The following is a 27,319-nucleotide window of genomic DNA, read 5'->3' on the forward strand; positions in this document are numbered from 1 at the left end:
TCAGGAGGATTTTTTTGTTTGGTGGGAGGGGTTGAGAAGAGGGGGATATGCTGGGGGAACTTTCCATCGATAATTTGTCATGGGGGAAGAAAATCTCCATGAAGGGAGCGCAGGATTTACTAACATTATTTAAAAAAAACAATGAAAAAATAAATATGAAAAAGTTCTTTCAGCTGGAAGTAAGGAACAACATTAAAACTTAAAACAAACAGAAATTATTACCCATATGAGGGGCTAACCTCTTCCTAATACCTCGCTCTTTACGCTAAAGCATTTTTAGTAATTTCAACTATTTATTCTAGGGCTTTTGTGATTCTGGGGTCATTCTTAATGAATTGGGACAAAATTTAAGCTTTAGTGTAAAGAGCGAGGATCTAACAAGGGGGAGAACCCCCTCATATATGTAATAAAAATATGAGAATACAAAAGTTCTTTACGTAAGCTAATTTATTAGTTACGTAAATCTTTTACTAAAAAAAACATTCGTAAAAAATTAAAAGTTCTAGTTGCCTTTTTAATTAACCAAAAAATCGGAGGGTAACTAGGCTTCCCCCCACTCTTTTTTTCTCAAAATAATTCGATCAAAATTATGAGAAAGCCATTTAGCAAAAAAAAATGCAAATTTCGTTTTAATTATTCCTCTGCAGAAAGCCAAAATCAAAACATGCATTGATTCAAAAACGTTCAGAAATTAAATAAAAAAAATAAGTTTTTTTAACTGAAATTAAGGAGCGACATTAAAACTTAAAACGAACAGAAATTACTTCGTATATAAAAGAGGCTGCTTCCTCATCAACGCCCCGCTCTTTACGCTAAAGCTTTTTACTGTTTTAAAAAGAAGAATTGAGAGAAAGAGTCAAACTTTAGCGTAAAGAGCGGGGTGTTGATGAAAAAGCAGCCTCTTTCATATACGAAGTAATTTCTGTTCGTTTTAAGTTTTAATGTCGCTCCTTACTTACAGTTAAAAAAAACTTGATTTTTTTATTTAATTTCATTCAAAACTGGCTATTTGTAATACAATGAGCAACGCTGTCACAATTTTAGTGGAATTCGAATTCTATAAATAGGCCTACTTTAAATCAAATTATTTATTCCCATTCTACTAGTCTCCTTCGGATTTTTATTTGACCAAGGTTCAAGTGCAAAAGACATGAGTATTCCTTGCACTAAAAGTAAGTTCAAAGCTGTATGCTAGACCAGGCTCGTTTTAGCCATTGGTGACTGGAAAATTTTAAGTTTTTACTTGTCTAAGTAGAATGTGAAAAGCAATTGGATGTGTCTTTTTATGGTATTTGCAAATTTGTTTTACTTTGTAGCCCATCTTTGAAGTAATGTCTTGTTTCTTTGTAGGTATAGAAGGTGAAAATGAAAAGTTGCAAGAATGAGGCTAGAAATAGGGCTATTGAGAAAGAAATAGGGTAAGACAACCAGTACTGGGACACTTTGATCACTCCACCTATTCTGGGACAGAATCTTTGATTGGATTACAACATGTCCAATACTGGGACAAAAGACTTTAATCTTGGACACCCAATCTATACATTTTTCTGGGTTACTTCCAAAAAACCTGTTGTCTTTTGTCCCAGTATTGGACATGTTGCAATCCAACCAAAGATTCTGTCCCAGAATAGGCAGAGTGATTGAAGTGTCCCAGTACTGGTTGTCTTACCCTAGCCTATGTAAAGAAAATAAATTTTATACTACCTGATAGCCTATGCTGAAAAATTGTTTTTAACTGATTTTGAAAGTGATTCCACTATATTTTTCTCCCCCTCCATTATGCTACTACTGCTAACAACTCATCACAGTGCCAATCCACCTAAGGTCAACACAGCTACGCTTGCTCCTCCTCCTTCCCAGTATATTCAAAGTCTTTTTCTTTCCATCCTCCCTGAAAGTTCCCATTTCCTTTAAATATTTCTTTATGACATCCTCCCACCCAAACTTGGACATTCTTCTTTCTGTTTAGTCTAGCCCTAGACAATTGGCCAAAAAGGACAATCTTCTGCAATTTGTCATCCTTCGTATACAGAATCTGCCCTAGCCATCTCAGCCTTTCTCCCATTATAGCCCTAGAAAGTAGGATTGAACCACACTTTTCATACAGCCTAAAGTTTGAAATAGCCTATGGTCAGTCAGCAAGAAACCCAGAACAATCCGTAGGCAATTTCTCAGAAAACATCTAGCAAATCTCCATCCACTTATTAGGGTACCCATGCATTAGAGCCATATTTGATCACTGCCATCACTATAGCTCCCAATATTCTAATCTTTGTTTACAGACTTATCTTCCAATTTTTCCAAACTTTTTAAGTGTAAAAAACCCTGATTCTTTGCTGTTATACTTTTAACATATTCAGTGCTCCCATTATCTTTACTAATAATACTACCAAAGTAAGTGAAGCTGTCCATCTGATAATTCTTTTTATTCCCCAATGTCACATATTTCTGGCCTTGATGATTTAGTCTTCTTAACATTGATTTTTTAAGCCTATTCTAGCACCCTGAACTCACAAAACCTCTGAAAGTTTATTTATTTTCCTCATACTTTTATCTAAGATGCTTAAATCATTAGCTAACCCTGTTTGATAACTCAGGCACTTTTCAATTGTTAAATTAAGAGTGAAATTTTGGTCAACACATCCTCTACCTTTTCTTAAACTGCACTGATCTTCTTTTATAACTCTGTCTACAGTATCTCTCAGTCTAAAAAGTATTATATTCCCAACTAATTTGCTACCTACAGAGACCAGACTATTGCCTTAGTAATTACCACACTCACTCTTATCACCTTTCTTATACAGTGTTTTAATTAAGGCTTGCCTAAAGTTCCTAGGTATGTCCCCTTTTTCAAAAATCATAGTCACCATCTTCAGTAACATGTTTCTGACCTCAGAGCCACCATATTTAAGAAACTCATTTACCATGCTATCAGCACCAGGGGCCTTATTAGTTTTTAGTACTTTTAGTTCAATCACTAATTCTTCCTCACAAAACATATCTTCCTTCATATCCAAAATATCACAAACAATTTCATTTTCCTCTATATCTTTTGCTGCAACTCTATCTTGGTTTATGCATATTCTCAAAATTTTCTGCCCATCTTTGTTTAACTCTTTCCTTATCACTAATTGCAGCCCTATTCCTATCTTTACTTGGGACACGGCTGGATTGACTGCTCCCTCAATTTATTAAAATGCCAGTACAATATTTTACTATTATGCAATCTAGCTGTATATTCTAGATTATTGGCAGTTTTATCCATGGCCTCCACTTCACACCCCCTTAGTTCATATTTTAATGCATTCTCTACTCTCTTTATATTTTTTTTCATATGATCTATCACTCAGATAATTCTTGTACAATCCCCTTTCCTTGTCTATTATCACAAATATTCCTTGCTGTTCTCCAAAGTTTCATCCCTAAGACACCATCTGCAACTTCACAAATTGTTTTCCTAAAATTATTCCTTCCACATTGTCTAATATTGAACAGTCCATTTAGTATGCTAACTGTTCCTGGAAATTTTCTCTCAAATTCTCATATTGGAGTCTACCAACACCATAACTTTCCATGGGTTAGTTACCATTCCAAAATTTCAGTTTTAAATTGTATCTTTTATTGATCCCATCAGTCTTTGGTTTACAGTACAGTAACATAACCAATAAGGTTTGCTGTCTTACCATCATTTGAATACTGTGTTAACTTATGGGCCATTTTGAAACCAAACACAGAGTATGTAGCCATTACTGTTTTCTTTTCCTACACTAAGTTTACCTAGGCTTGGATACCATCTATCCCTATTTCTACTGACCTGGGTGTTAAATTCTCCCCCCTCCCCATAACATGCAAATATAGAGCCCAAATTGTATAGACTTTTTCACAGACCCTTTTTCTACTTCTCTATTTTTTCAGCTTTGATTCAATTTACAGGTACATGGGTTGAAACACAACTGATGCATAGCAAAATGTAGACTTCATTATATTATTTTGTCTTTACTGATTGTATCTTCACCATTTTGTAGACTTTACCTATTCTAAGAAAACTGTGTGGGTATCACAATTGATTCTTATTATAGTTATTGCCAATAAAGATAGATTCAATTTAGTAAAGGACTAAGTGATCAGTATAACTAGTAGAGAAAAAACCTGGATTTGAATAAAACCAGAGCTTTCAGCACTTCAGATTTATTTGAAAATGAAACTGTCCCATATCTTGATTGAAACTAAGATGAGGCCTCCTATGAAATTGCTTTTGTATTGAAGCCATGTAAGTATAGGCAACTAGCTTCCCATAGATATGCAAATATAGTCACATAGACATACAATAAAATAAGTATTTTTTCCTCTCCCTGTCCCCCCCAAAAAAGATAAACTTACTTATGTGCCAACTAGGGCTGTATCTAAAATTTGATTTTGGAGGAAGGTCAACTTGGCACAAAAGTTTTTATGGTCATTTTTAGCTGTGGTTTATGGTGATTTTGAGCCAAGAGATATTTATTTTAAGTAGTTTTCAGTAGTTAGGGGGGGAAGGGGCTAAAATTTTGAGCCTCAGATGTGTCTTTATCATTAACTTTAACTTACATTTATAAAGTCAAATCAAAATATCAATGCAAAACAAAAATGTATCCAGCAATTGCCGACTAGTGCTGATTTGTAACCTATAAGTATCAAAATGTTAGACTTTTTTTGGTTGGTGATGTCAATGAGCTTCAGATATATTTGATTTGCTTCTCTCTCAAAGTTAAGTTAGAATAGCAACCACAAGGGGAAACACCTCTCTAGTTCTCATTCTTACAAATATGAATAGTTTTTACAGTCCATCCTCAGCTTTGTCTTCATTGGGTTGGAGCTATTGTCTTTCTCTCCTGTCCCCCTCTTCTAATTTTAAACACTCATTTTCAGTAACTCATGTCTCTTACCACCCCCTTCAAAATCCTGGCCTTCTTTCTTTTGGAACATAGCTGAGTACTGAAGAGTGGCTCAATATTTAGAATTTGATTAATCTCGATGAAAAAATTATTACTTTTCACAAAAGCTAATTATAAACATCTAATTTCTTTCCCATAAAAATATTTAAAGAGTGCTTCAGTGACAAACCATTAATTAAGTAACTCATAAAAATGTTGAATAGAAGAAATTGGTAAACTGGATGAATCTAATATACCAAGAAAAGGAACTAAAAAGGAAATAGATAAATCTGCCTGATCCTAGTACAAGAATAAGGTTGAAGAATTGTTTACTAATAAACCATAAAATTGGTATTCCAAGGTAAAAAAGTTGAGTGGTATGAGTCTAGCCCAGCTAAATTTCAACCTACTTAAGTCCCCTGAAATTGCTGCAAATAATCTTAATAGTTTCATTGCTTTCATTATCCAGAGCTTTCCAGCATTGTTTTGTCAATTACCAACAGATGACCTCTCACCCTGTTTTCCCTCCATCACTTTGTCTGAGATCAAAAGAAGAATTGAATCCCAAACACAAGTGTCAACCCTTTAGATATCCTGTTTCCTCTTACTAATTGTTTCTGTGACTTCCTTTCAAAGTCCTTGCTTTTCTTTTTAATGATATTACTGAGTTTTGCCAATATCCACAAATATAGAAACAGAGTTTCATAACCCCTTGAAAAATCAAGACAGAGGGCCTGGCTTTGAAGGTATCTGTCCTATTTCACTTTCTCCTATACTCTCTAAAATATGTGAAGAATTCCTAGCAGATTGGCTAAAAGAAAAAATCCCACCTCTTACTGACCTGAGGCAACTTGGGAACCTCAAGTCCACTTATACTTCCTGTTACCTTGTTTGTCTTATTGACTCGATTGGGATAATTCTTGAAAAACCTAATTGTTTGGCAAATTTAATTTACATTGACCTTCAAAAAGTATTTGACCTTGTTAACAACAATATATTAGTTGAGAAACTTGTAACTGTTTCAATATTGATTCTTTCCTTGTTAAATTGGTTGCCTCCTTTGTATCAAGTAGACCACAGGTAGTCAAACATCAGAATCATTATGCCAGTCCTCTCCCTGTCAACAATGGATTACCACAAGGTACTCTAATAGGTCCCCTCCTTTTTTCAGTGATGATCTTTAGCCTTGCTAAGGAGCGTCGTGACTGATGGGAATTTGTAGATGATCTTATGGCTGTTGAAACCTGCTACAGAAACTTAATAAGCAACCCTGTGAGTATCCTCAATGCTATTACAGAGGATGCCACTGACTTAGAGATCAGTATAAACCCTCTAAACCTATGATAATGCCAATTTGTTTAAGCCATCCTGGCTAAGTGGTTGGCACAGTGGTGTGAGAATCCTTTGTCCTATGGGCATGGGTTCAATCCCAGTTGTGACCAGTTATTTGGTTTGGGATGTGGTCAGTGGTGTGACTCTGTAAGCTCGGCCAGAGTCGACCCAGCTTAATGGGTACCTGGAGGAATCTGGGGAAGGTAAGCTGGAAGGGTGTGCGAAAGTCCAGGATGATTGGCCTTTCAGCCACCCACCCCCCCCATTGTACTTCCTGGCTGAAGGGCCATGAAATGGAGATCAGCACTGCTGGTTTGGATCTTAATGGTTTGGTGCTGTCTTACTTACTTACTTAATATGTTTCATTAAAACCTCACCCCTTTTCCTAAGCCCTATCTGCCCAGATAATTATGTGTCTTCCTTTAAATTACCTGGGGGTCACAATTTTGTCTAATTTAAATTGGGATATCCACATTAAAAATATTGTCCATAGAGCTAATACGTCCATTTCTCTCCTTAATCTCTTAAATAAATCTAACATTCCCACCCCATTCTTTAAGGATCTTTACTTCATTTGTCCTCGTCTATCTTGAATATGCTTGTCCAGTTTGGCATCCTAGTATCTCCCATGATGAATCAGAAAAGATTGAATCATTCAAAAAGAGCCCTGAGAATAATTTTCAAAGAAGCCAGGGTGCCAAACTCACTACTTCTAAAAAAGACCAAGCTGGAAACACTTGAGCACAGGAAAGGAATGTTGTGCCTCTGTTTTGAAAAAAAATGCAATACCAAGCCCTCATACAAAAAATATTTCCCCCCCCCCCCCAAAAAAAAAAAACTCCCCGCCCAGATACTGCCTGCTATGTACTGTTTCTGAACCCGTTCCTGTCTTGTCCTCTATCCCCTAGAGCTTTCAACACGGGTTTACATCCACATATCATATTCACTTCTTATAAGCATGGAGTTAATATTTCTGTCATCAAATCAATACGTGATATTTCTAAAAAAGCTAAATGCCAGAGTTAATTTCATCATCTCACCTGGTATTGTGGAGCTCACTCCTTTAATTACAGTAAAAAAAAGGGTATTAGACAGGCGATGTTACTTCTCCATCCCTGTTTAATAATACTGTCATTGTGCCACAACAGAACATTCTAACCCAATGCATATTTAAAGGTATTGATTTTTTTGCTAGCTAGCTATGCTGAAGACATCCTTGATATTAGTAAAACAGCCTTGGGAATTGAGGAAAATTTTCGAATTCTTGATAAGAAGTATAAAAGTATTGGTTTTCGATTTAATGAGAGTATGAATGAGTTCCTGGTGTTCAATCAGAGCTCAAATTGCCTAACAAATGTTCAGTTAGGTGAAGATGCTATTAAAGCACAAGAAAGAAAGAAAAAGTTTATTTGAGCCCTACGGCCATACACAACATGATTTAATTATATAACAATGCACAGAACACAGTCAATATAAAACAATACTTGTTTTCATTCACTCGGGCTCGACTGAGCCTCTCCCGCCTTTTCTACATATTGTGCCGTTTTGCATATGGTTCGAGGCTTCGAAGACAGGATATCAGAAAGTAGCACCAACCAATGGTCCCCCCAAATTTCATCCCTAAGACTTTCAAGCTCCTGGCACTCCATAAGGAAATGCGATAAATTATTAAATTTTTTTTAATCTCTGTTCCCTATGTACTAGAAGGCAATTTCCCCTCAACTGAATCCATGATTTTAAATATATAAAAGGTAAGTTTAATGGTAAATTTAAAGGCAAGATACACTGACTTATCTTGGTGTACTGATTTGGTCAAATCTTCGCGCCACGTGTCAGCTTTTTAAAGATTTTTTTACCATAAAATCTAGGAATGTGTATGGTTTACTAATTGCGTTAAAGTTTAAATTTAAGCAGCATATCTTAGCTAGCATTTATAATGCATCTGCTATTCCACATCTAATCGTCCTTGCACCATTTTAGTCTCTTTTTACTGCTTCAGATATTAAGGATATACGAAAGTGTTTCTACAAGTATGCAAAATATTTCCTATGGCTGCCTCTCTGGATTAACTACAGCTCTCTATCCTCGCGGTAGGGAGCTACTAGTCCAGTGTCAGCAATGCAGAAAAGAAATGAGAAATAACGGAGGCAGATTATTGGTGAAAGCACCTCTGAAATTTTCCTTCGTTGATAATGTGTTTGTTTTTACATATAATTGTCCTTATTTGTATTTTTTCTTTTTTTCCTGTCAGTTCTTCTTTGTTTTGGCTTTGTTTGTATTTGTCAGAATTTATTTGCTCCTTTTCCTTTTCTTTCTTTATACTCCATCAGTGTCATATTTTACATTTATCATGAGCAATAAATTTATTCATACATAACTATATACTAATTACAGGGTCAGAGGGGCGAAATATAGCAAAATAGAGCCAATTTCTTATCAGTGCCCCCTTCCAAACATTAACTCTCGTTTCCCTGCCCCTATTAAATTATACTCCTCTCCCCATAAGCACACTAAATAGAGGTTAATGTAGACATTCTATCTTTTACTTGATTTAGAAGCAATTGTGTCCTTTTAATTTTTAATTAGGAATTAAATAGTCAATGGTATCAAATTTTCTATCTACATAATGCTTAATATGCTGAATAGCATGGCTTCTATTAATGCTTTAGTACTGTGTAACATACAAATAAATTAATTTAGTGTGCACAACAGAAGAACAACATTGTATTTAATAGGGATTAAATGAATAAAAACACGTTTTTTTAACTGAAAGTAAGGAGCGACATTAAAACTTAAAACGAACAGAAATTACTCATTATATGAAAGGGGCTTTTCCTCCTCAACTCCCCGCTCTTTACAATAAAGTTTGACTCTTTCTCTTAACTCTACTTTTTAAAACAGGAAAAACCTTTAGCGTAAAGAGCGGAGCGTTGAGGAGGAAAAGCCCCTTTCATATACGGAGTAATTTCTGTTCGTTTTGTAACTTTCAGTAAAAAAAAAAATTTTTATTTATTCAATTTCTGAATGTTTTTGAATTAATTCATGTTTTGATTTTAGCTCCCCGTACATAAATAATTAAACGAAACTTGTATATTAATCTTTTTTTGCTAAATGGCTTTCTCATAGTTTTAATCAGAGGATTTTGAGGAAAAAGGAGCGGGGGAGGAGGCCTAGTTGCCCTCCAATTTTTTGATTACTTAAAAAAACAACTGAAACTTCTAATTTTTTATGAACATTTTCATTATTAAAAATATACGTAACTTGCGAAATAACTCACGTAACGAACTTCTATATTTATATGTTTTTATTACGTATATGAGGGGGTTCACCCCCTCGTTAATACCTCGCTCTTTACGCTAAAACTTGAATTTTTTCCCAATTCCTTAAGAATGACCCCTGAATCACAAAGGCTGTAGAATAAATAGTTGAAACTACTAAAAATACTTTAGCGTAAAGAGTGAGGTATTACGAGGAGGTGAACCCCCCATATGCGTAATAATTTCTGTTTGTTTTATGGTTTAATTCTGCTCCTTACTTTCAGTTGAAAAAACTTTTCATATTTATTTTTTCATTTTTTTTTTAAGAATGTTAGAAAGTCCTGCGCCCCCTTCATTGAAATTTTCTTCCCCAATGACAAGTTCATCTATGGAAATATCCTCCAACGTAACCCCCCCAAACCAAAAAAACTCCCTGAAAACATCTATACACTTCTCAATAGCCATTAGTATATGTAGACAACTGTCAAAGTTTGTAACTTACAGCCCCTCCCACGGGGACTGTGGGGGAATAAGTAGTCCCCAAAGACGTGGTTATTAGGTTTTTCAAATATGGTGAATAAAATGGCTATATCAGAATGTTGATCCGGTGACTTTAGGAAAAAATGAGCGTGTGAGGGGGCCTAGGTGCCCCTTTTGGGCACGGATTTCTTTTGGTCATTTAAAAAGGGCACTAGAACTTTTAATTTCCGTTAGAATGAGCCCTCTCCCGACAGTCTAGGACCACTGAGTTGATATGATCACCCTGAAAAAAAAAAACAAACAAATAAACACGCATCTGTGATCTGCCTTCTGGCAAAAAATGCAAAATTCTACATTTCTGTAGATAGGAGCTTGAAAATTCATCATTAGGGTTCTCTGATATGCTGAATCTGATGGTGTGATTTTCCTTAAGATTGTATTACTTTTAGGGGGTGTTTCCCCCTATTTTCACAAATAAGGCAAATTTTCTCAGGCTCGTAACCTTTGATGGGTAAGACTAAACTTGAAGAAACTTTTATATTTAAAATCATCATTAAAAGGCGGTTCTATTTATGTAACTATTGGTATCAAAATTCCGTTTTTTTAGACTTTTGGTTACTATTGAGCCGGGTCGCTCCTTACTACAGTTCGTTACCACGAACATTTTGATTTGTTACCAGAAAGAAAATTTAATGCCTTACAATTTTTAATTAAAACAATCCACAGAGACTTCAATAAAAGAAGGACAATTATATGCGTATACTTTTTAAGTGGACAACCTACTTATTTGACAAATTAGATAAATAGTCCTTTACTTAAAGTTCTTAGTTATTCCCATGGTGCAATTTAGCTCTTCCTACAGTCTAATATTTGCGCAGCTATCAAACAGTTCGCGGTAATGAACTGTAAGTAAGGAGCGACCCGGCTCCATAGTAACCAAAACTCTAAAAAACGGAATTTTGATACCAATAGATGCATCAAAAGAATCGGATTTTTATTCTGATTTTGAATATATAAGTTTCGTCAAGTTTAGTCTTACCCATCAAAAGTTAAGAGCCTGAGAAAATGTGTCTTATTTGCAAAAAAGGGGAAACACCCCCTAAAAGTCATACAGCCTTAATGAAAGTCAAACCATCAAATTTATTGTATCAGAGAACCCTACTGTAGAAGTTTCAAGCTACTATCTACAAAAATGTGGAGTTTTTTATTCTTTTTCACAAGACAGATCACGGATGCATGTTTATTTTTTTATTTTATTTTTTTTTTATTCTTCCTAGGGGTGATCGTATCGTATACACCATCAGATTCATTGTATCAGAGAACCCTACTGTAGAGGTTTCAAGCTCCTATCTCCAAAAATGTTGAATTTGGTATTTTTTGCCAGAAGAAAGATCACAAATGCATGTTTCTTTTTTTTTTTTTTTTTTTTTTTTTTTTTTTTTTTTTTTTTTTTTCCAGGACTGATCGTGTCAACCCAGTGGTCCTAAAATGTCACGAGAGGGCTCATTCGAATGAAAATTGGAAGTTCTAGTCCCTTTTTAATGGACCAAAAAATGAAGGGCAACTACGTGGGAGGATCTTTTCATGGAGGAATTTTTAATGGAGGAAGAGAATTTAAATGAAGGGGACGCTGAATTTTCCAATATGATTGGAGAAACAATCAGAAATGAAAAAAAAAAAATGTTTTTTCAACTGAAAGTAAGGAGCAAAATTAAAACTTAAAACGAGAAGAAATTATTACGTATATGATGGGGTTCGTCCCTTCCTCAGTACCTCACTCTTTACGCTAAAGTATTTTTAGTAATCTCAAAAGAGCTATTTGTCCTAATTGAACGGCCTTTGTGATTCTGGGGTCATTATTAAAGAATTGGAACAAAATTTGAACTTTAGCGTAAAGAGCGAGGTATTGACGAGAGGGCGAACCCCCTCACTTACGTAATGAAATTATACGAATATAGAAGTTTGTTACGTAAGTTAACTCTTAAGTTACGTATGTTTATTACTAATAAAGACATTCGTAAGCAAAATTAACAGTTCTAGTAACCTTTTTAAGTAACCAAAAATTTGGAGGGCAAATAGGTCCCCTCCTTCGGCCTTTTTTCTCAAAATTGTCCGATAAAAATTTTGAGGAAGCCATTTAGCCAAAAAAAAGGAAAATTAATGTGCAAATTTTGTTTTAATTATTCATGTATAGTGAGCCAAAATCAAAACCTACTTTAATTAAAAAATGTTCAGAAATTAAATATATAAAAACAAATTTTTTTACTGAAAGTAAGGAGCAACATTAAAACTTAAAACGTACAGAAGTTATTCCGTATATGAAAGGGGCTGTCCCCTCCTCAACGCCTGCTCTTTATGCTAAAGTTCGAATTTTGTTCAAAATCCTTAAAAATGACCCCTGAAACACAAAGCCCGTTTAATTAGAATAAATAGCTATTTTGAAAGTACTAAAAAACTTTAGCAGAAAGAGCGAGGTATTGACGATGGGGCAGACCCACTAATAGACGTAATACTTTCTGTTCGTTTTAAGCTTTAATGTTGCTTAAAAATCCTTCCTTTCAGTTGAAAAATCTTGTTCTATTATTTAATTTCTGCTTGTTTTTAAATAATGCTGGGAAATTCGGCACCCCTTTCATCGAAAATTCACTTCCCCCATGAAAAATTTCTCCATGGAAAGATCCTCCCACGTAACCCTCTCCCCCCACCCCCACCCCTACCACCTACCCCCACCAGAAAAAGTCACTCCTGAAAACGTCTGTATAATTCCCAATAACCAATACTAAATGAAAACAATGGACACTCTTCATAACTTGCAGCCCTTTCCCTGGGAACTGTGGGAGATTAAGTCGTCCTCAAAGACATAGTTATTAAATTTCTCGACTATGCTGAACAAAATGGCTATCTAAAAATTTTGGTCTGGTGACTTTGGAGGAAAATAAGGGTTGGAGGGGGCCTAGTTACGCTTCAATTTTTTTGGTCACTTAAAAAGAGCTCTAGAACTTTTAATTTATGGCCCTCTCGCAACATTATATGACCACTGGGTCGATGCAATCATCCCTGGGAAATAAAAAATAAACACGCATCCGTGATCTTTCTTCTGGCAAAAATGCAAAATTCCACATTTTGTAGATAGGAGCTTGAAACCTGTACAGTAGGGTTCTCTTGTATGCTGAATCTGATGATGTGGTTTTCATTGAGATTATATGACTTTTAGGTAGTGTTTCCCAGTTTTTTCTAAAATAAGGCAAATTTTCTCAGGCTCATAACTTTTGATCAGTAGGACTAAACTTGATGAAACTTATATGTTTAAAATCAGCATAAAAATATAATTCTTTTGATGCATCTATTGACATAAAAATTTCATTTTTTAGAGTTTCGGTTACTATTAAGCTGGGTCGCTCCTTACTTACAGTTCGTTACCATGAACTGTTTGATAATTTTAGTTAAACCTACTATATAAACAGGAGAAATGGATAAACAATTATAAAATTATGATAAATTTACTTTGAATCAAATTTAATTTGGGATTTATCAAAACTCCAACACGCAAAACCCAGTCTTAGCTCCATTATCCTGTGTTTATTACACAGGAAGGCAGATCTATTACGCCTTGTCGCAGGACTACAAAATGAACTAAAGTTTAGGTCAAAGATCATTAGCTGAATTTTGCTGATTCAGAAGAGGCATGTCATATGTCAGTAAACAGTTTTTGGGGCATGGCCTGTTTAGCACTTTAGAGTCTTACAGTTATACCTATTTTTTAAATATTCTGCTGGCACAGCATTCCAGTGGAGTCTTCTAGGCCAAAGGTTGTGTTCTGTGTAATTATCTAATTGGTACTGGAAGGTGATTTAATTAACAAATACATGAAAGTAATAATTTATTGCATTTTCCTTACCAATAAAACCAAAAAACAATGCTGCAGATCACACACAATAATTAAATAAAGAAAAATTGAAAACAACACAAAAAGACTGCATACACTGCATACAGTGTAAATTTGAGAAAAAAATTCTCAGTCCTGAGAAGCAAAGTTGCAACTATCCCTTAATCAATCCTGTTGAAAACCCTTTCAAGGAAATTGCAAATTTTTGAGACCAGGGATACATGCAACCAGTGTTTTATGTATCAGGTGTTTTTTTGAGGGGGGGGGGAGAGCTTGGTTGCTAGAAATACACATTTTCGAATTACAATTTTTCTGTGACAGGAGAAGCCTTTTGCGCTAATCTTAAGGGATGTATTCCCCTCCTTTATATCTTCTTACCTTCTGGTGAGTACTGGTGTGCTTGGAAGCTGATTAAAAAAAAATAAGGTGTATAAACTAAATGTTTTAGGTTTCTGAAGCGTTGATTAAAATGCTTATTTAGTTTTCTAATAGCTCTTTGTTCTACCTGCCCAAATTTTGCAGAAAATTAAAGCTATATTAGAAAATTGTTTATATAGAAAAATACAAGGATTAAATTAATATTTACTTGTAAGGTTTTACATACATAATGAACATTTTTTAAGTTTACAATTTTTGAAGAAAATTCAAGATGCTAATCTAAGATACTTTTCTTTTTTGTCTTTTAGTTGTATGTCCTCCATGTCTAAATGAAAGGAAAGATGTTATGAGTACTGAATCTGAAGTCATCCCAAAGCCTAGTCACAAGTTGGCTTTAATCATTCCTGCTCGAGACAGACTTGAAGAACTTCTAGAATTTATACCTTATATGAAAAAGTTCCTTGGTAACCAGGGAGTCACTTCAGAAATATTGGTTAGCAACCAGGTAATTATTTGCCAATTGTGTACTGTAGAAAAAAATGTAAATGATTTTTAGCTTGTTCCTTTATCTGGTTTCGACCCCAAGTTGTTGTGATTCAAACGTTTGTATCTTGATCAATCTTTGGAAAGAACTGGCCATCCAACCTCTACCAGGGCGTCTGAGCCTCTTTTTATAAATCTGAGCCTCTGGAGTCTCATTGAATCAGTACCCGATGTAGACTAAATACCCAATTTCTAATTGTTTACTAAGCTATCCGGTGAATCAGTTTTATGATATTAAATTTCTTCTAAACTCTGTTTAAACAGGTTTCAACACTGACCCCCAGGTGAAGTGGAAAATGAACCTTAACATGAAAATGAATTTTATGGCCTTTAAAGTACCAAAAACATAAAAATGAAAATATTTTTTGTCCCCTAGACCCATCTTAGGTCTATTCATACCTAAAAACTGCCATTTTCTAAGATTTAATCTTAAAAAGTTTTTCTGGTGGAAGTAGGCTCAAAGAGCAAAGATCAAACTTATGAACAAAACTTATTGTTTTTTATTTTATGCAACATACATCTGCATTTGTCCAAATAACCTGACTTTTACTTCTCTAAATTTGTAGAATTAAAAACTAATGCTTTACTGAAAGCTGATTTTGCTTGAGGTGTTAAGAGAACTAAATTGTATACTAAAATTTATTGATCTCAGGGCTGGTGAAATACTATCAAGAGCCTTATAAATTAGGATTTTATTTTCCTAATCACGTTTTGATGCTTTGATTTTGTGTTTTCAGTAAAGTGCTAGTTTTTCAGAGTTCTACAAATTTAGGGTCTTTTTTTTATTAGCTTTTATTTGTTTTTAGGTTTTAAAAATACACAATAAACCTTATACAAAGATTTGTTGTTTCAAGGCGATGAAACTAAAGAAGTCACAAGAGTTTTTGTTAAAATAGGTTGTTATATATATATATATATATATATATATATATATATATATATATATATATATATATATATATATATATATATATATATATATATATATATATATATATATATATATATATACTAGCTGTTGGGGTGGCGCTTCGCGCTCCCCCAAGCCCCACCGCGGGCGTAAGTTGTTACGCGCCATTGTAGTTGTGCCCCTGTGTCCCACCTGTGAATAGAGATATATATATATATATATATATATATATATATATATATATATATATATATATATATATATATATATATATATATATATATATATATATATATATATATATATATATATATATATATGTTTTTAACTACGTAGAACTTGCGAATATACAACATTCATCGCTGTCCCATTGTCTGTGCATATAAATAGATTGTCAGGTTTACTGACTCTTGAACATGCAACATATAATTGCCCATGGGAAAAACAATCCGTATTCAGATCTACACCTCATTATTCTAATGATTGCCCTTGAGCTTTGTTGATGGTGATTGCTAATCGAACATTCCCTGTGTCCCCGCCGTCATTTATATATCCCCCGGTGTCCCCGTTGTAGTTGTGTCCCGGTGTCCCAGTCTGTAATTTCTCTTTGAGTGTCCCGGTCGTCATTTATATTCCCTGTGTCCCGGTGTCCCGGTCGTCTTTTTCGGAAACCCTGGGATATTCTTTTGGTACCCTGGGATATTCTCGCGTAAATAACGATCTAGATAGGTCAGATGTCTGATAAAATTCGTTAAGAGCCTTAAATTTGGTTTTTGCAAATGACGTCAGTTACTCTGTAGTAAATCATGTAAGCATTTCTTATGACATTACAAAATTATTTTCTTGTATGATATCATGCATAGCATAAATAAGATTGTTGGGTTTCCATAAATTAAATTCAATATGGGCTTCGCATAAATTATTTTTATAATATAATGTCTGTTAGAAGATCCAAAAAACGAAAATTTATAGTTACAGTTACAATAAATGCTGATTCTTTGGAACCAATACCTGAACTATCAAAAATGATAAGATGCAAAAATCGACAACTTGGACCATCAATTGCGACAACACCAATACGGACAGCTAAAGCAAAGGTCATTGCTAAATTGTCTGAAGTAATCAAAACCCAAAACCATGTCGAAAATGAAATGAAGAGCAAAGACAAACGTGGTTAGAAGACGTGCGACACTGAGCATTTGAGCAAGTCAAAAATAAAAATGAAGAGCGAAGACACACGCGGTTAGAAGACATGCGACACCGAACATGTGAGCGAGTCAAAAATAAAAATAAAAAGCAATGACACGCGCGGTTAGAACCAAACAAGTTGAAAATGATAGTGATGATACGGTTTTTGGATTTTGACATGGGTCATCAATGGCTGCCACACATTTGAAAATCAAAACCTGGACTAGATAAATCGTTGAAAGAAAAAGGAGATTTTGTCCCGCCACCTGAACAATTTAAAGAAACAAAGGTTCGGCGCTATGTCTTTCATAGAGCATATGAGCAAGTCAAAAATGAAAATGAATTTGGACGTCATGACTTCAAGAAAAGGCTCAAATTGTCTTCGTTTAGAAGACAAGCGACATTGGGAATACATATATGTCGCGTGCCGAGTGTGGGACCTCGGCACGTTATTTTATAACTAATAATAACGGAATAAGAGATAATGGAAGTACAAAACATGTTCCCTAGCCTTTCCAATCCTGATATGGCATCAAAAAGTGCTATATGGGACATACTGACAGCATCATCAATACGAGCTCATAAGAAGCACATAGGTATAAAAGTTAGCTTTTAAATGAGACCTTGAACAGCTCTTTGTGACGTTGCAATAGCCTGGTGGTTCTGTTCGATCAATAGACGATTTATGAAAAATATTAAGGGCGGTGTAATTTCTGCTGACCTAGTTTTAATTTTGCTTGCCTAGTTTGACTAACGTCACTAAAGATATCTCACTAGAATGGAATTTTGGAAGCAATCCTAGTCGAAAATTTAGTTAAGTAGACAATAGTTGCGTTTCAGCCTGTAATAAAATTATGAATAAAATATGTATTCAGTGTCAGTAGTCTATTTTAAAATTTTAGGCTTTACTATTGTTCTTTTTATGAACACTTCATTATTTCATACCAATCTATATTCCTTTTATGAATCGTAATTGGAACAGTTGTTTAAGCTTGCCTGGAGCCATTGAAAATTCATGCAATGTTTAGATCCGGTCCTTTGCTTTCTCATCTTTTGGCGTTAGGCATTTAGATAGACGCTAAAATTTAATCTTAAAATTTCAACCTAAATATTATGGTTGGAGAAATTCATCAGTTTGACAAGACAATTGTTTATTTTTGACGTATTGATATCGTTTTGTTGCATTAAACCCCCCCCCCCCAAAAAAATATTCAAAGCCATTCCATTGTCTTTTCATTTTTCGGCCTGTTAATTTGCATTTAGGCCACTATTTTGCATTTACTGTAGCTATGTATGGCCTTAGACACCTCTTCTTATTATGTCTACTAATAAGGCTGGGCTTAGTAAATTACCTTAGTTATCTTTTTCCTTTTTCTCTTTCGCCTCTCGACTTCTTAGTATTCTATATTCATCTTCTTCTTTTAGGGGGACGGATATCGCTTCAATCGAGCATCTCTTATTAACTCAGGCGTTGGAGATATTCTGCTGCTCATTATATAAGTAGATTCAGATACACTGGTAAATTGAGACGAGTAAGATAAGTACAGACAAAGCACTTGCCTCGCTTAGTATTGAGGTAAGCTCAAACACACTGGAATGATGCTATCTCTGCTTGTAAAAACGCTAATTACGCTTTTTATTTAGAAAATACATACTGTGCTCAATTATGTTACTTCATATACTAGTTCCAGTTAACTGCTAGACTCCTTAATAGCTTAATCTAAAAATTTGCATCAACATTTTTGAGGAGAAGACATCAATAGTAGAATCCACATTAAAATTTTCGTATCTAAAATATATAGATTGTCTTTTTCATAGTAATCTTTCTAATAAAAAAAAAAATATTTCATTCTAAGTGTTATCTTTTAAGAACTCTTTTCATTTTTGAAGTTGTTGCGTGAAACGTACCAAAAATGAGTAGATTGTGTCTTTCTCTTAGTATTTCTGTCATTTTGAACTTCCTTTATTTTAAAATTCATTTTTAAAGAGCTATTTTTTTTCATTTTAAGAGTTTGTACGTAAAATATACCAAATTTAAATAGATTGTATTTTTTTTTAAGTTTTTTTTATTTGAAAGTTATCTTTTAGCTTTAATCAACTTTGTCCTGGCAAAGAAAATTATTACTTAGTGCTATATTTCTCAAGTTTTTAACATCATAAGCAATGATATCTTCATTTTACGAAAATATAAGATAAGCAACAATGAGGCGGAAGTAATGAGTAATGAGTCAAAGTATGAACTATTTTATTATTTGTCTCTGAAATTCTCGGTTTCAACTAGTAAAAGTTATGGATATAAGTATAAATAATGATTAATGAGTCACGGTATAAATTAATTTTCTTTTCAGTTTTCAGTTTGAACTAGTCAATGGTGTAGGTATGACTGTAAGTATTGAGTCATGGCATAAGTTATTTTATTTATTTGTCTTTGCAGTTAAAATCAAAGAAGCTCTAGACTTGTATAAAAACAAAGACAATCCGTACAAATATTAGACACATTATTATAAATGTTAATCTGACTTGGTGATTTTTGTCAAATATTTTCTTGTCTTCGATCCTTATGTTAAACGTTAATCCTGCATTAGCGATCTTGGTACCATTGGGCCCATTTTAGTTCTATTGTTTCTCTGAAAGTGTGATTTTCTGATATTTTTCTTTTGGTGGTTTCTAAATTATGAATCTGTTAGAGCAGTACGACAGTTTTATCAGTGTTGCCAGATCAAGTCGTGAAAATAAGTAGACAACGCTAATTAGTTAAATTTGATAACGCTTTTCGTCCATAAAAATTCAAACATTTACAATCTATCGATTTCAAAGATAAGTATACCTCCAAAGAAAGTTACGCCATCCTAAGCTGTTTAAAGTAATATAGCTGAAGATATTTTTTTCTGACTTTTCCACCCATGTTTCTTTTTTTCACATTTGGTGCCCGCTACTGATAAAAATTGAATACCTGCATATGACTCTCTCTTCCACTAAAAATTGAATTCTGTTTTGTTTTTGTTTTCTAAATTTTAAGGATATGAATGTTTCTATTTAACCAACTCCAACAATCAGAATTCGTTTTCACTGTCCTTGGTCTATTGTTAATATATTCAATATTTTCAGTGTTTGATAATTCCATAAGTATATTATCCTAGCTCAGTAATTCACTTTGAATTTTTGAAATGAACTTTATCAGCTTATATGTATCGTCAATGTCTTTATCAATGTATTTATCGTCAATGAACTTAATCAGCTTGTATTTATCGTCAATCTGTATTTATCGTCAATAATTCACGTTCAATTTTGAAATGAACTTTATCAGCTTGTATTTATCGTCAATGTCTTTTTCAATGGTAAATCGGTACTTGCACATTCAACTTGTATTGTTAGGGTCCCTTCAAATGTCATCTATCCGACCACGTAAGTGAAGAAATAAATTGAGTACCACTTACAGGCTAGAGCAGCTATCAGTCAACTATTAGTTGTTGCATTAATAGTTAACTTCTGCTGAACATTATCGTGTATATAGCAGGGGCTGCTAGCCCCTCCACTCCCTCTCTACGCCAAAGGTTTGCTAACATTTTACTGAAAGCAATTTAGAGGGCAATATCTAATGCAGCCTGTAAGTTTGTTTTTTTTAACAATTACTTTTTAAAACTTTTGAACTCAAAATTTATAATTTAAGTTAATTAATAAGAAAGTTGATAGATGTCAGCACTTTCATTCCTGAAGCAATGTGATAAATTCTTTGTTTAATTTTACATAAATTGCAAAGTAGAATTGCTGCTCATTACCTTAAAGAGCAGGATTGCCGAGAAGAAGCAGAAAATAAGAATTCAAAACAAAAGAATAACTAAATTTCAACATCATTAGTGGGTGTGGCAGAAGAATTCACTAAACTCGGTTCTATACCTGCTAAGCAAGAGAGGGACGATAAAAGTTGACAGAGTGCTATATCGGGGTGCTGGAGACCGTGAAAATTTTGAGAAATAGGAGTCTAAAATACACTTTTCTTAGGACTCCCTAACCCCAAAAGGTTGAATCTGTGCTTATTTATGCTTATTACCAAAGTTGGGCCTCCCGCCACCCTCCCGCTGAGATTGGCCTGAAGGGCCCCCGCTCTCTCCCAGGAAAAATGACATAAAATATACACCTGTCGTGTAATGATCCCCCCCCCCATTGCTGCAAATCATCTGATCTCTCTAAGGTTTGAATGTACTTCTTAGCGTCAGTGTATAATATTACCCTATTGAATTTTATTTTCTGTTTTAGACATCTGCACAATGCCTGTGTAAAGAAACGATACTTTGAAATGAGAAAAATTCATTTAGTTTTGACTAGCCTCAATCAAGTTTGACTAAATTATTAATATAACTATATAAATCATTTGCACCTAAACAAGTTTAGTTTTAACCAATATTCATAACTAAGTAAATTTAGTGAATAAAATGATGATTAAAGAGATAATGTAACTAAATGATAAATTATTTTTGGCTACCTTTCATTTAATTTTCTGTTTTAGACATATGCATAATGCCCGCGTAACGAAAAGAGACTACCGTTACTGCTACGACCAGAAAAAAACCTCTTTGCGTAGAGACTACGACTGTGGTGTAAATAATGTGAATTTTAAAGTTGTTGGCCAATATTCAGTAACATCAAATGGTGAGAGTACTACGGTATTTAATATCCATCTTGAGTGTGATAGGACCTTTTCACCTTGGTGCTTGTGCCCTGAAGATATTCCTAAACCAAAGAATGTGACATCTAAGTCAGGGAAAGTCAGGCAGCCATATAAAATTAGTTAGATGTCTTTTATGTTTTGTAGTTATTTAAGAAAGCTGTTATGAAGTAAGCTGAAAAGAATATTTATTGTCTTTTTAGTTGTATATATTTTTGTCATAATTTTTATATTATTCTGTTTTTTTTTTTCGTTTTTTTTTCTTCGCTTGACAAAAAGAAATTGAGGGGTTGAGAAGGGGGGAAGCCCCGTAATATACGGAATTATTCTTTTCATTTGAACTTTTAAAATTGCTCTTTACTTTCAGTCGAAAAAAACTTTTTTTATTTAATATTTTTCAAGAAAATATATTTTTATTGGGCGCCAGATATGGAAATCTGGAATATATTTCCATATCCAGATATAGAATATATTTTATTGGGTGTCAGAAATGATCGATTGCGACAAATTATATTCAGCGTGGTGCTTATTTGCAACTCTTGCAAAATTCTGACTTATAAATTTTTCATTCAAAGTGATAGGTTCCCGAGCTTGTGATTAATTATGATTACACACGGTGGACTGAATATTTATTATATATGGATGGCAACTTCTTGGGGTCTGTATATTCTTAAAAGAATATAACTTATCTCCTTCTTGGGCTGCGATAAAACAAATTAAGAGAATAATTCAGTCACATGTAGGGTAGCTCTGTACTTGTTGTAATATTCTACAAAAATTGATAGAATTTTATATTATAGTTGGACATTGAGCCAAAAATCCATCTTTGTAAAAGTTAAAGTCTTTCATTTATTCTAACTAAATTTTAGATGCGTCAATTGGGATGGGGGTTGGCATTACAACCTCCCCCTAGACTTCAAAAAAATATGTTTTTGATATTTTCATAGAGAAAATCGTACATTTGCCCCTCCCCCCACGCTTTTATGACTTGACGCCGCTGATCTTAGCTTTATTTTCTCAGTAAAAATTACCTTTTCAAATTGTCATGAAACATAAAAGAATATACATTAAAAGAAAATATTTGAAAATTTGTATTTAAATAAGCAAGGTTGTAAAATTAACTTCTGCTAAAGCTTAAATGTTGAAAAGAGAAGTTTTCTAAGGTTGTAGTCAGCCAATCCCAACTAGCCTAGTCGTATCTAAAACTTGGAAATCATGTCCAGGATTAAATTTTGATGGGTTTTTCTTATAATCCATGTTTAGGAAAGATGCATTTGAATTAAAAATATTTGTCCCAAAGTACCTGGTGGCCACTGTCCGAATATTGGGGTTTTAGTCTGTTTTCTCGAACAGGCACACGAGGAGAAATTTATTCCGTGAGATAGCCTCCTAAATACTTCTCTGCTTAGGAGGTTAAAAATTTTGTAGTGGAACAAAGATTCGGAATTTCATTTTTCTGTTACCGTTTCCTATTTTTATTACTCCATTCTAAAGAGTTTAAAATTAACTGCCTGGTTTAGGGGATTGTTTGCCTGTAGAGGCTTAAAGTTACAAAATTCGAGCAATAGTCAGATTTTTTTTTTTTTTTTTTTAATATTGAACTGTTGACACTGATGTCAAAAGTGTAAGGAAAAGTGCCATTCCAGCATCTATCATATTGCCCTTAATTTTATAAGAGGTAATTCTGCCTAAAATTTACTAGAATTCAAGAAGTATATAGGCTTGCCATTGTAAAGCTCCAGAGCTGGAAATTCCGAAAATTTTCAATATTCATTCAAAAATATCGCTATCTAACTTTCTATTCACCCAAGATGGGCGCTGTCTGTGAACCGCTTACTGGCACCCACACTATCTGCTAAAGTTAAGTAAATGATTCATTACCAAATTCCATGAAGTGATCTCGATGCGCATGCCATCTAGTATTTTCTCATGCTAGCTGTCATGCCTAATAAAACGCTATTGAAAGCTATGTAGGGGAGACCGGGGCGCCTTCGGTCACTTTTTCGATTACCAGCCACCAAGAATTTTACGTTCGTTATTTTGAAAAATCTTGCTGAACGCAGGGAAGAGCAACGTTTGATCTACCAAATCTATTTTGTAGTTTTCTTAGAACTCAACCGGATTGTAAGAAAAAAGTGATCCCGCTGAAGCCCCATTTTGACCGGAGGTGCCCCCAACCCGGGGCACCTTCGGTCGGGCTTGGGGCACCTTCGGTCAGCCTTGCAATTATACGAATTACCTCCGTTATCCTGTCTTTAGATGGCTAAATATACAAAGCTTACTTATGTCTTCGTTTATTGTTTGTAAAAATAAGCCAAAGTAACAAAATCACATCATTTATTACTGTCGGAAGGAAATTTTCGACATCACTTTTGATACAGAGGCAGAGATGGTTGAGTTCAGCGACTTCACTTTTCAGCGGAGACTTGGAAAAAGTGAAAAATCGACGTCGCTGAACTCAATCATCTCTGCGACACGTGCCGTACCCCCACTTCTGCTAGGAATGGGCAATTTCATCTTAACATCCGCCAAATTGACATAGCTTTCATCCACTACTTGTGGGAAAAAAACTTGCTAGAATCACTGTCCTTTCTGCGAAGGAAACTTACAAAAACTTCACTGTTATCTTTTTCTTTGACGAATCCAACGTAGTGCAGTGAACTGTTCTTGCCTTCGAACTCCACCAACACATAGTCGCCAATACTAAGGGTCCCCAGTGCAAGTGGCTCAGTTAGCTCGTCATCACCGATATGTAGACTATCATCCGTGTCATCATCCAGATGAACTGAAACAACAGATTCTTCATCAGTCGACTGATCGCACAAAGACGTTTGCTGCTTCCTCTTCTGACCCTTGCTTTTCGTTTGACTTGTTGGCTTCTTCATATTTTTTTTCAGCAATCTTGCTTTTGCTTTTGCATCTTTCTCATCTTGCTTTGCTTTCTTAGCCATCATAGCAGCTTCAATTTTATCTTTCTCTAGTGTGTCTGTCAAAACTCTCGATGCACCCTTTTTCCTTCCGCCCCTATTGCTCTGTTTCCTTAGCAATGCCTTTGGATACGGTCGGACATCTTCGGGGGTCAAAGCATTAGAGTAACGAATCTCTGCAGCTGGTGTTGCCGGTGCAGTTGACGGTGACGGGCAAGGATCTAGTAGATCCGATACTGGTGGGTTTCTCTCTGTTGCTGATGGGCACGGCTCTGCCTTAGGACGGTCGCTGACAAACGCAGCATAAAAACCCTCATCAGAAAAAGCATTGCGGTTGAAGGGCCAAATGCCAGGCTTCGAAAACCCAGAAATGATGTTGTTCATGGTCAGTGCATTTGGATAAGCATTTCCTACAAGCTGGGCAATATGGGTGATCTGGATCCTCTGAAACGGATTTGAAGTCATCCAATCATGAAATGCTCTTTTCAAAGCAGACTTCAGTGGTCCATAGATAGTAATATCTAGAGGCTGAAGACGATGACTGCAGTGGGGTGGGAAGGATAGTAAAACAATGCCATTTGCACGGGCGTACATGATAACGTCAAGACCGATGTGGCTCTCATGGTTATCGAGCAATAAGAGGACCGGGCTGTCCTTGGAACATCGAACTTGTTTCTTGAAATGCTGTATCGCCTCGTAAAACAATGTTGCAGTCATCCAACCAGTTGTTTCGGCTAGGCCGAGACTTCCTGCAGGGGCCCCAAACATCATATGATCCTTGAACTTTGCTCTGGGGAATACGAAGACTGGTGGCACGGTTCCACCAATAGCATTGACAAAGCAACAAACAGTAACAAGTTCACCCCTTTCAGCTGTGGTAACCTGACCAACCTGCTTGGTACCGGTTTGTGCTATCACCTTGGGGCTGTCAAGTACAGTTGTGACCCCCGTTTCGTCACAGTTCCAAATGCTTTCTCCTGTGAATTTGTATTTGTGCAGGACAGCCTCCAAGTTGTCAAGGAATCTGTCAACATTAGCACGATTGAAGCTCGAGCTGCGAGCTAAGCTAGTGTTCTCTGGCTTTCTGAGAGACAAATCACCTTGCCTTATCATAAAGCCCTTCATACAGTCTGGCCCAGCCATCTGTGCTTCTTCCCAGTTGTGAGGAACTTTCTTATCTAGTCTTTTTGCATAATCATATGCAAACTTTCGTGTTTGCATCAGGGTCATACCATAATGGACTTTCGAACAATGTTTCAAATAAACAGCAAGCTGGCCCTCTTCATTGGCCGTGAAAACTTTTGCAGTTGACAGTCTCTCTTTTCTTGTCGGAAGAAAAGCACTATTGAATGCCACCACTAGAGGTTCCAGAATTAGAGACCCCAGCTTGAATAGGCACTGGTATGCCCCCTTGCTCTTGCTCGCGTAGTTCTTTTGCTCGGCGAACGTTGTCGATAAGGGTTGATTTCGGTATTCCGAAAGCTGTTGCAGTACTACGAATTGAAGCTTTGTCCATCAAAACTTTGGAAACAGCAATGTTCATAGCCTCATCTGACACACCCTTCGGGCGTTTTGGAACTCTGTTCCGAACCATAACCAATGATCTGGAAGAAATTTTGAAATTAAGACTTACCGAATTTGGCAGTGTAAAAATGACCTACAGTAAAAGAGAAGAAACAAACGAACTTATTTCCGGCGTAATAAGTTCGTGGAACTTAATAGCACGACCCAACAAGCGTCAAAGAAAATGCACTGTGGCCCGAGCGCGTCATTTACAGGCTTCATTTCTTTTGGACACACTCGCTGATGCAGCGGAATATCACTGCCCTTCTCTCGTTCTGAAAGTAACAAACTCTTTTGGTACACCTTACTTTAGTTCTATGCTGGGAGCATCAATGTTAACCACAATTGAATTGTAGAGAGACCTATCTTTAACTTAAAACTGGTAAGGTTACGTTATTCATCAGGTTGGGGTGCCTCCGGTCAGCGACCGAAGGTGCCCCGTCGTGGACTGACCGAAGGTGCCCCAGCCGCCATTTTGTCAAACTTATTTTCTGACCCGAAAACAGAGAAAGATTTCTCCTTAGAAATACCACTATCTTCTAGTCCTATCATTTCTATGTGTATACAAATTTAATCATCGAAATCCATGCCAAACAGAAGGGGAAGGCTAGGTTCAAACAGAAGTAGAGAAACTTACTTTTCGCAAAAAAAATGGTACGAAACTCTCTCCAGCTAAACTGGCTGAAGCTAACTGAGGGAAATTTTCTTCGGACATCCGCCTTGGATAAACAACCTCCCCAGTGCCATCTAGCATAAAAATACGTAAACTCAAAATGAGTTATTGGGGGTGACCGGAGGCACCCCGTGACCGAAGGCGCCCCGGTCTCCCCTATCTAGAAGTGCGTTCCCGCTGCGACAAAAAGTTTACAATATCTAATAAAAATTAGATTTTTCGTTTCAGGTGAGAGTGGGTTAATAGCTGGAATGATCTAACATTAACTTTGTATTAAATGGCTAACTAGCATCTTTAGTGAATGAACTTCTGCACATTCATCATCAAATTAGGAAAATGGAGGCAAATGACCAAACTTATGAGAATTGATTAGTATTAACTTCAACTTTTTCCTTATTCAACTTAAAAAATACAAAAACACTATTATGCCCCAACAGAGAACAGAGCTCGTAAGGCTAGGATAGTGCAAAAACATAGATTAAACATCAACATCTCATAATAATGATTCCAAAATTTAACACGGCGAAAAACAAACAAAATAGAAAGAAAAAACTCATAAAAAAGAAGCAACAAGGATAAGTAAATAAATAGATATCGTGCAGGAGG

At 35.3% G+C, this 27,319-nt stretch overlaps 1 protein-coding gene across 2 annotated transcripts; it reads left to right on the top strand.

The window, feature by feature from the left end:
• The first annotated feature begins 1,051 nt into the window (after positions 1–1,051).
• LOC136028306 (xylosylprotein 4-beta-galactosyltransferase-like) lies at positions 1,052–23,530 on the top strand. 2 transcript variants are annotated; one of them, XM_065706067.1, is made up of 4 exons: positions 1,052–1,172; positions 14,552–14,748; positions 18,310–18,460; positions 21,392–23,530. In XM_065706067.1, exons 1-3 carry the CDS (start codon positions 1,151–1,153, stop codon positions 18,382–18,384), a joined length of 294 nt encoding a protein of 97 aa, XP_065562139.1. In that variant the 5' UTR covers positions 1,052–1,150; the 3' UTR covers positions 18,385–18,460; positions 21,392–23,530. The 2 variants fall into 2 exon arrangements, with proteins under 2 accessions (XP_065562139.1, XP_065562140.1); XM_065706068.1 differs by lacking the exon at positions 18,310–18,460.
• The last annotated feature ends 3,789 nt before the right edge of the window (positions 23,531–27,319 follow it).

The sequence above is a fragment of the Artemia franciscana genome, chromosome 6 (genome assembly GCF_032884065.1).
Source record: "Artemia franciscana chromosome 6, ASM3288406v1, whole genome shotgun sequence".
In the NCBI taxonomy this organism is placed as follows: Eukaryota; Metazoa; Arthropoda; class Branchiopoda; order Anostraca; family Artemiidae; genus Artemia; species Artemia franciscana.

What these genes read in the sequence shown, in the direction of transcription:
- LOC136028306 (XM_065706067.1), top strand. Translation starts at nt 1,151, where the DNA reads ATGAGTATTCCTTGCACTAAAA. An exon ending in GAGTATTCCTTGCACTAAAA is followed by an intron (nt 1,173 to 14,551) that starts GTAAGTTCAAAG and finishes TTTGTCTTTTAG; the next exon opens with TTGTATGTCCTCCATGTCTA. An exon ending in AAATATTGGTTAGCAACCAG is followed by an intron (nt 14,749 to 18,309) that starts GTAATTATTTGC and finishes TTCTTCTTTTAG; the next exon opens with GGGGACGGATATCGCTTCAA.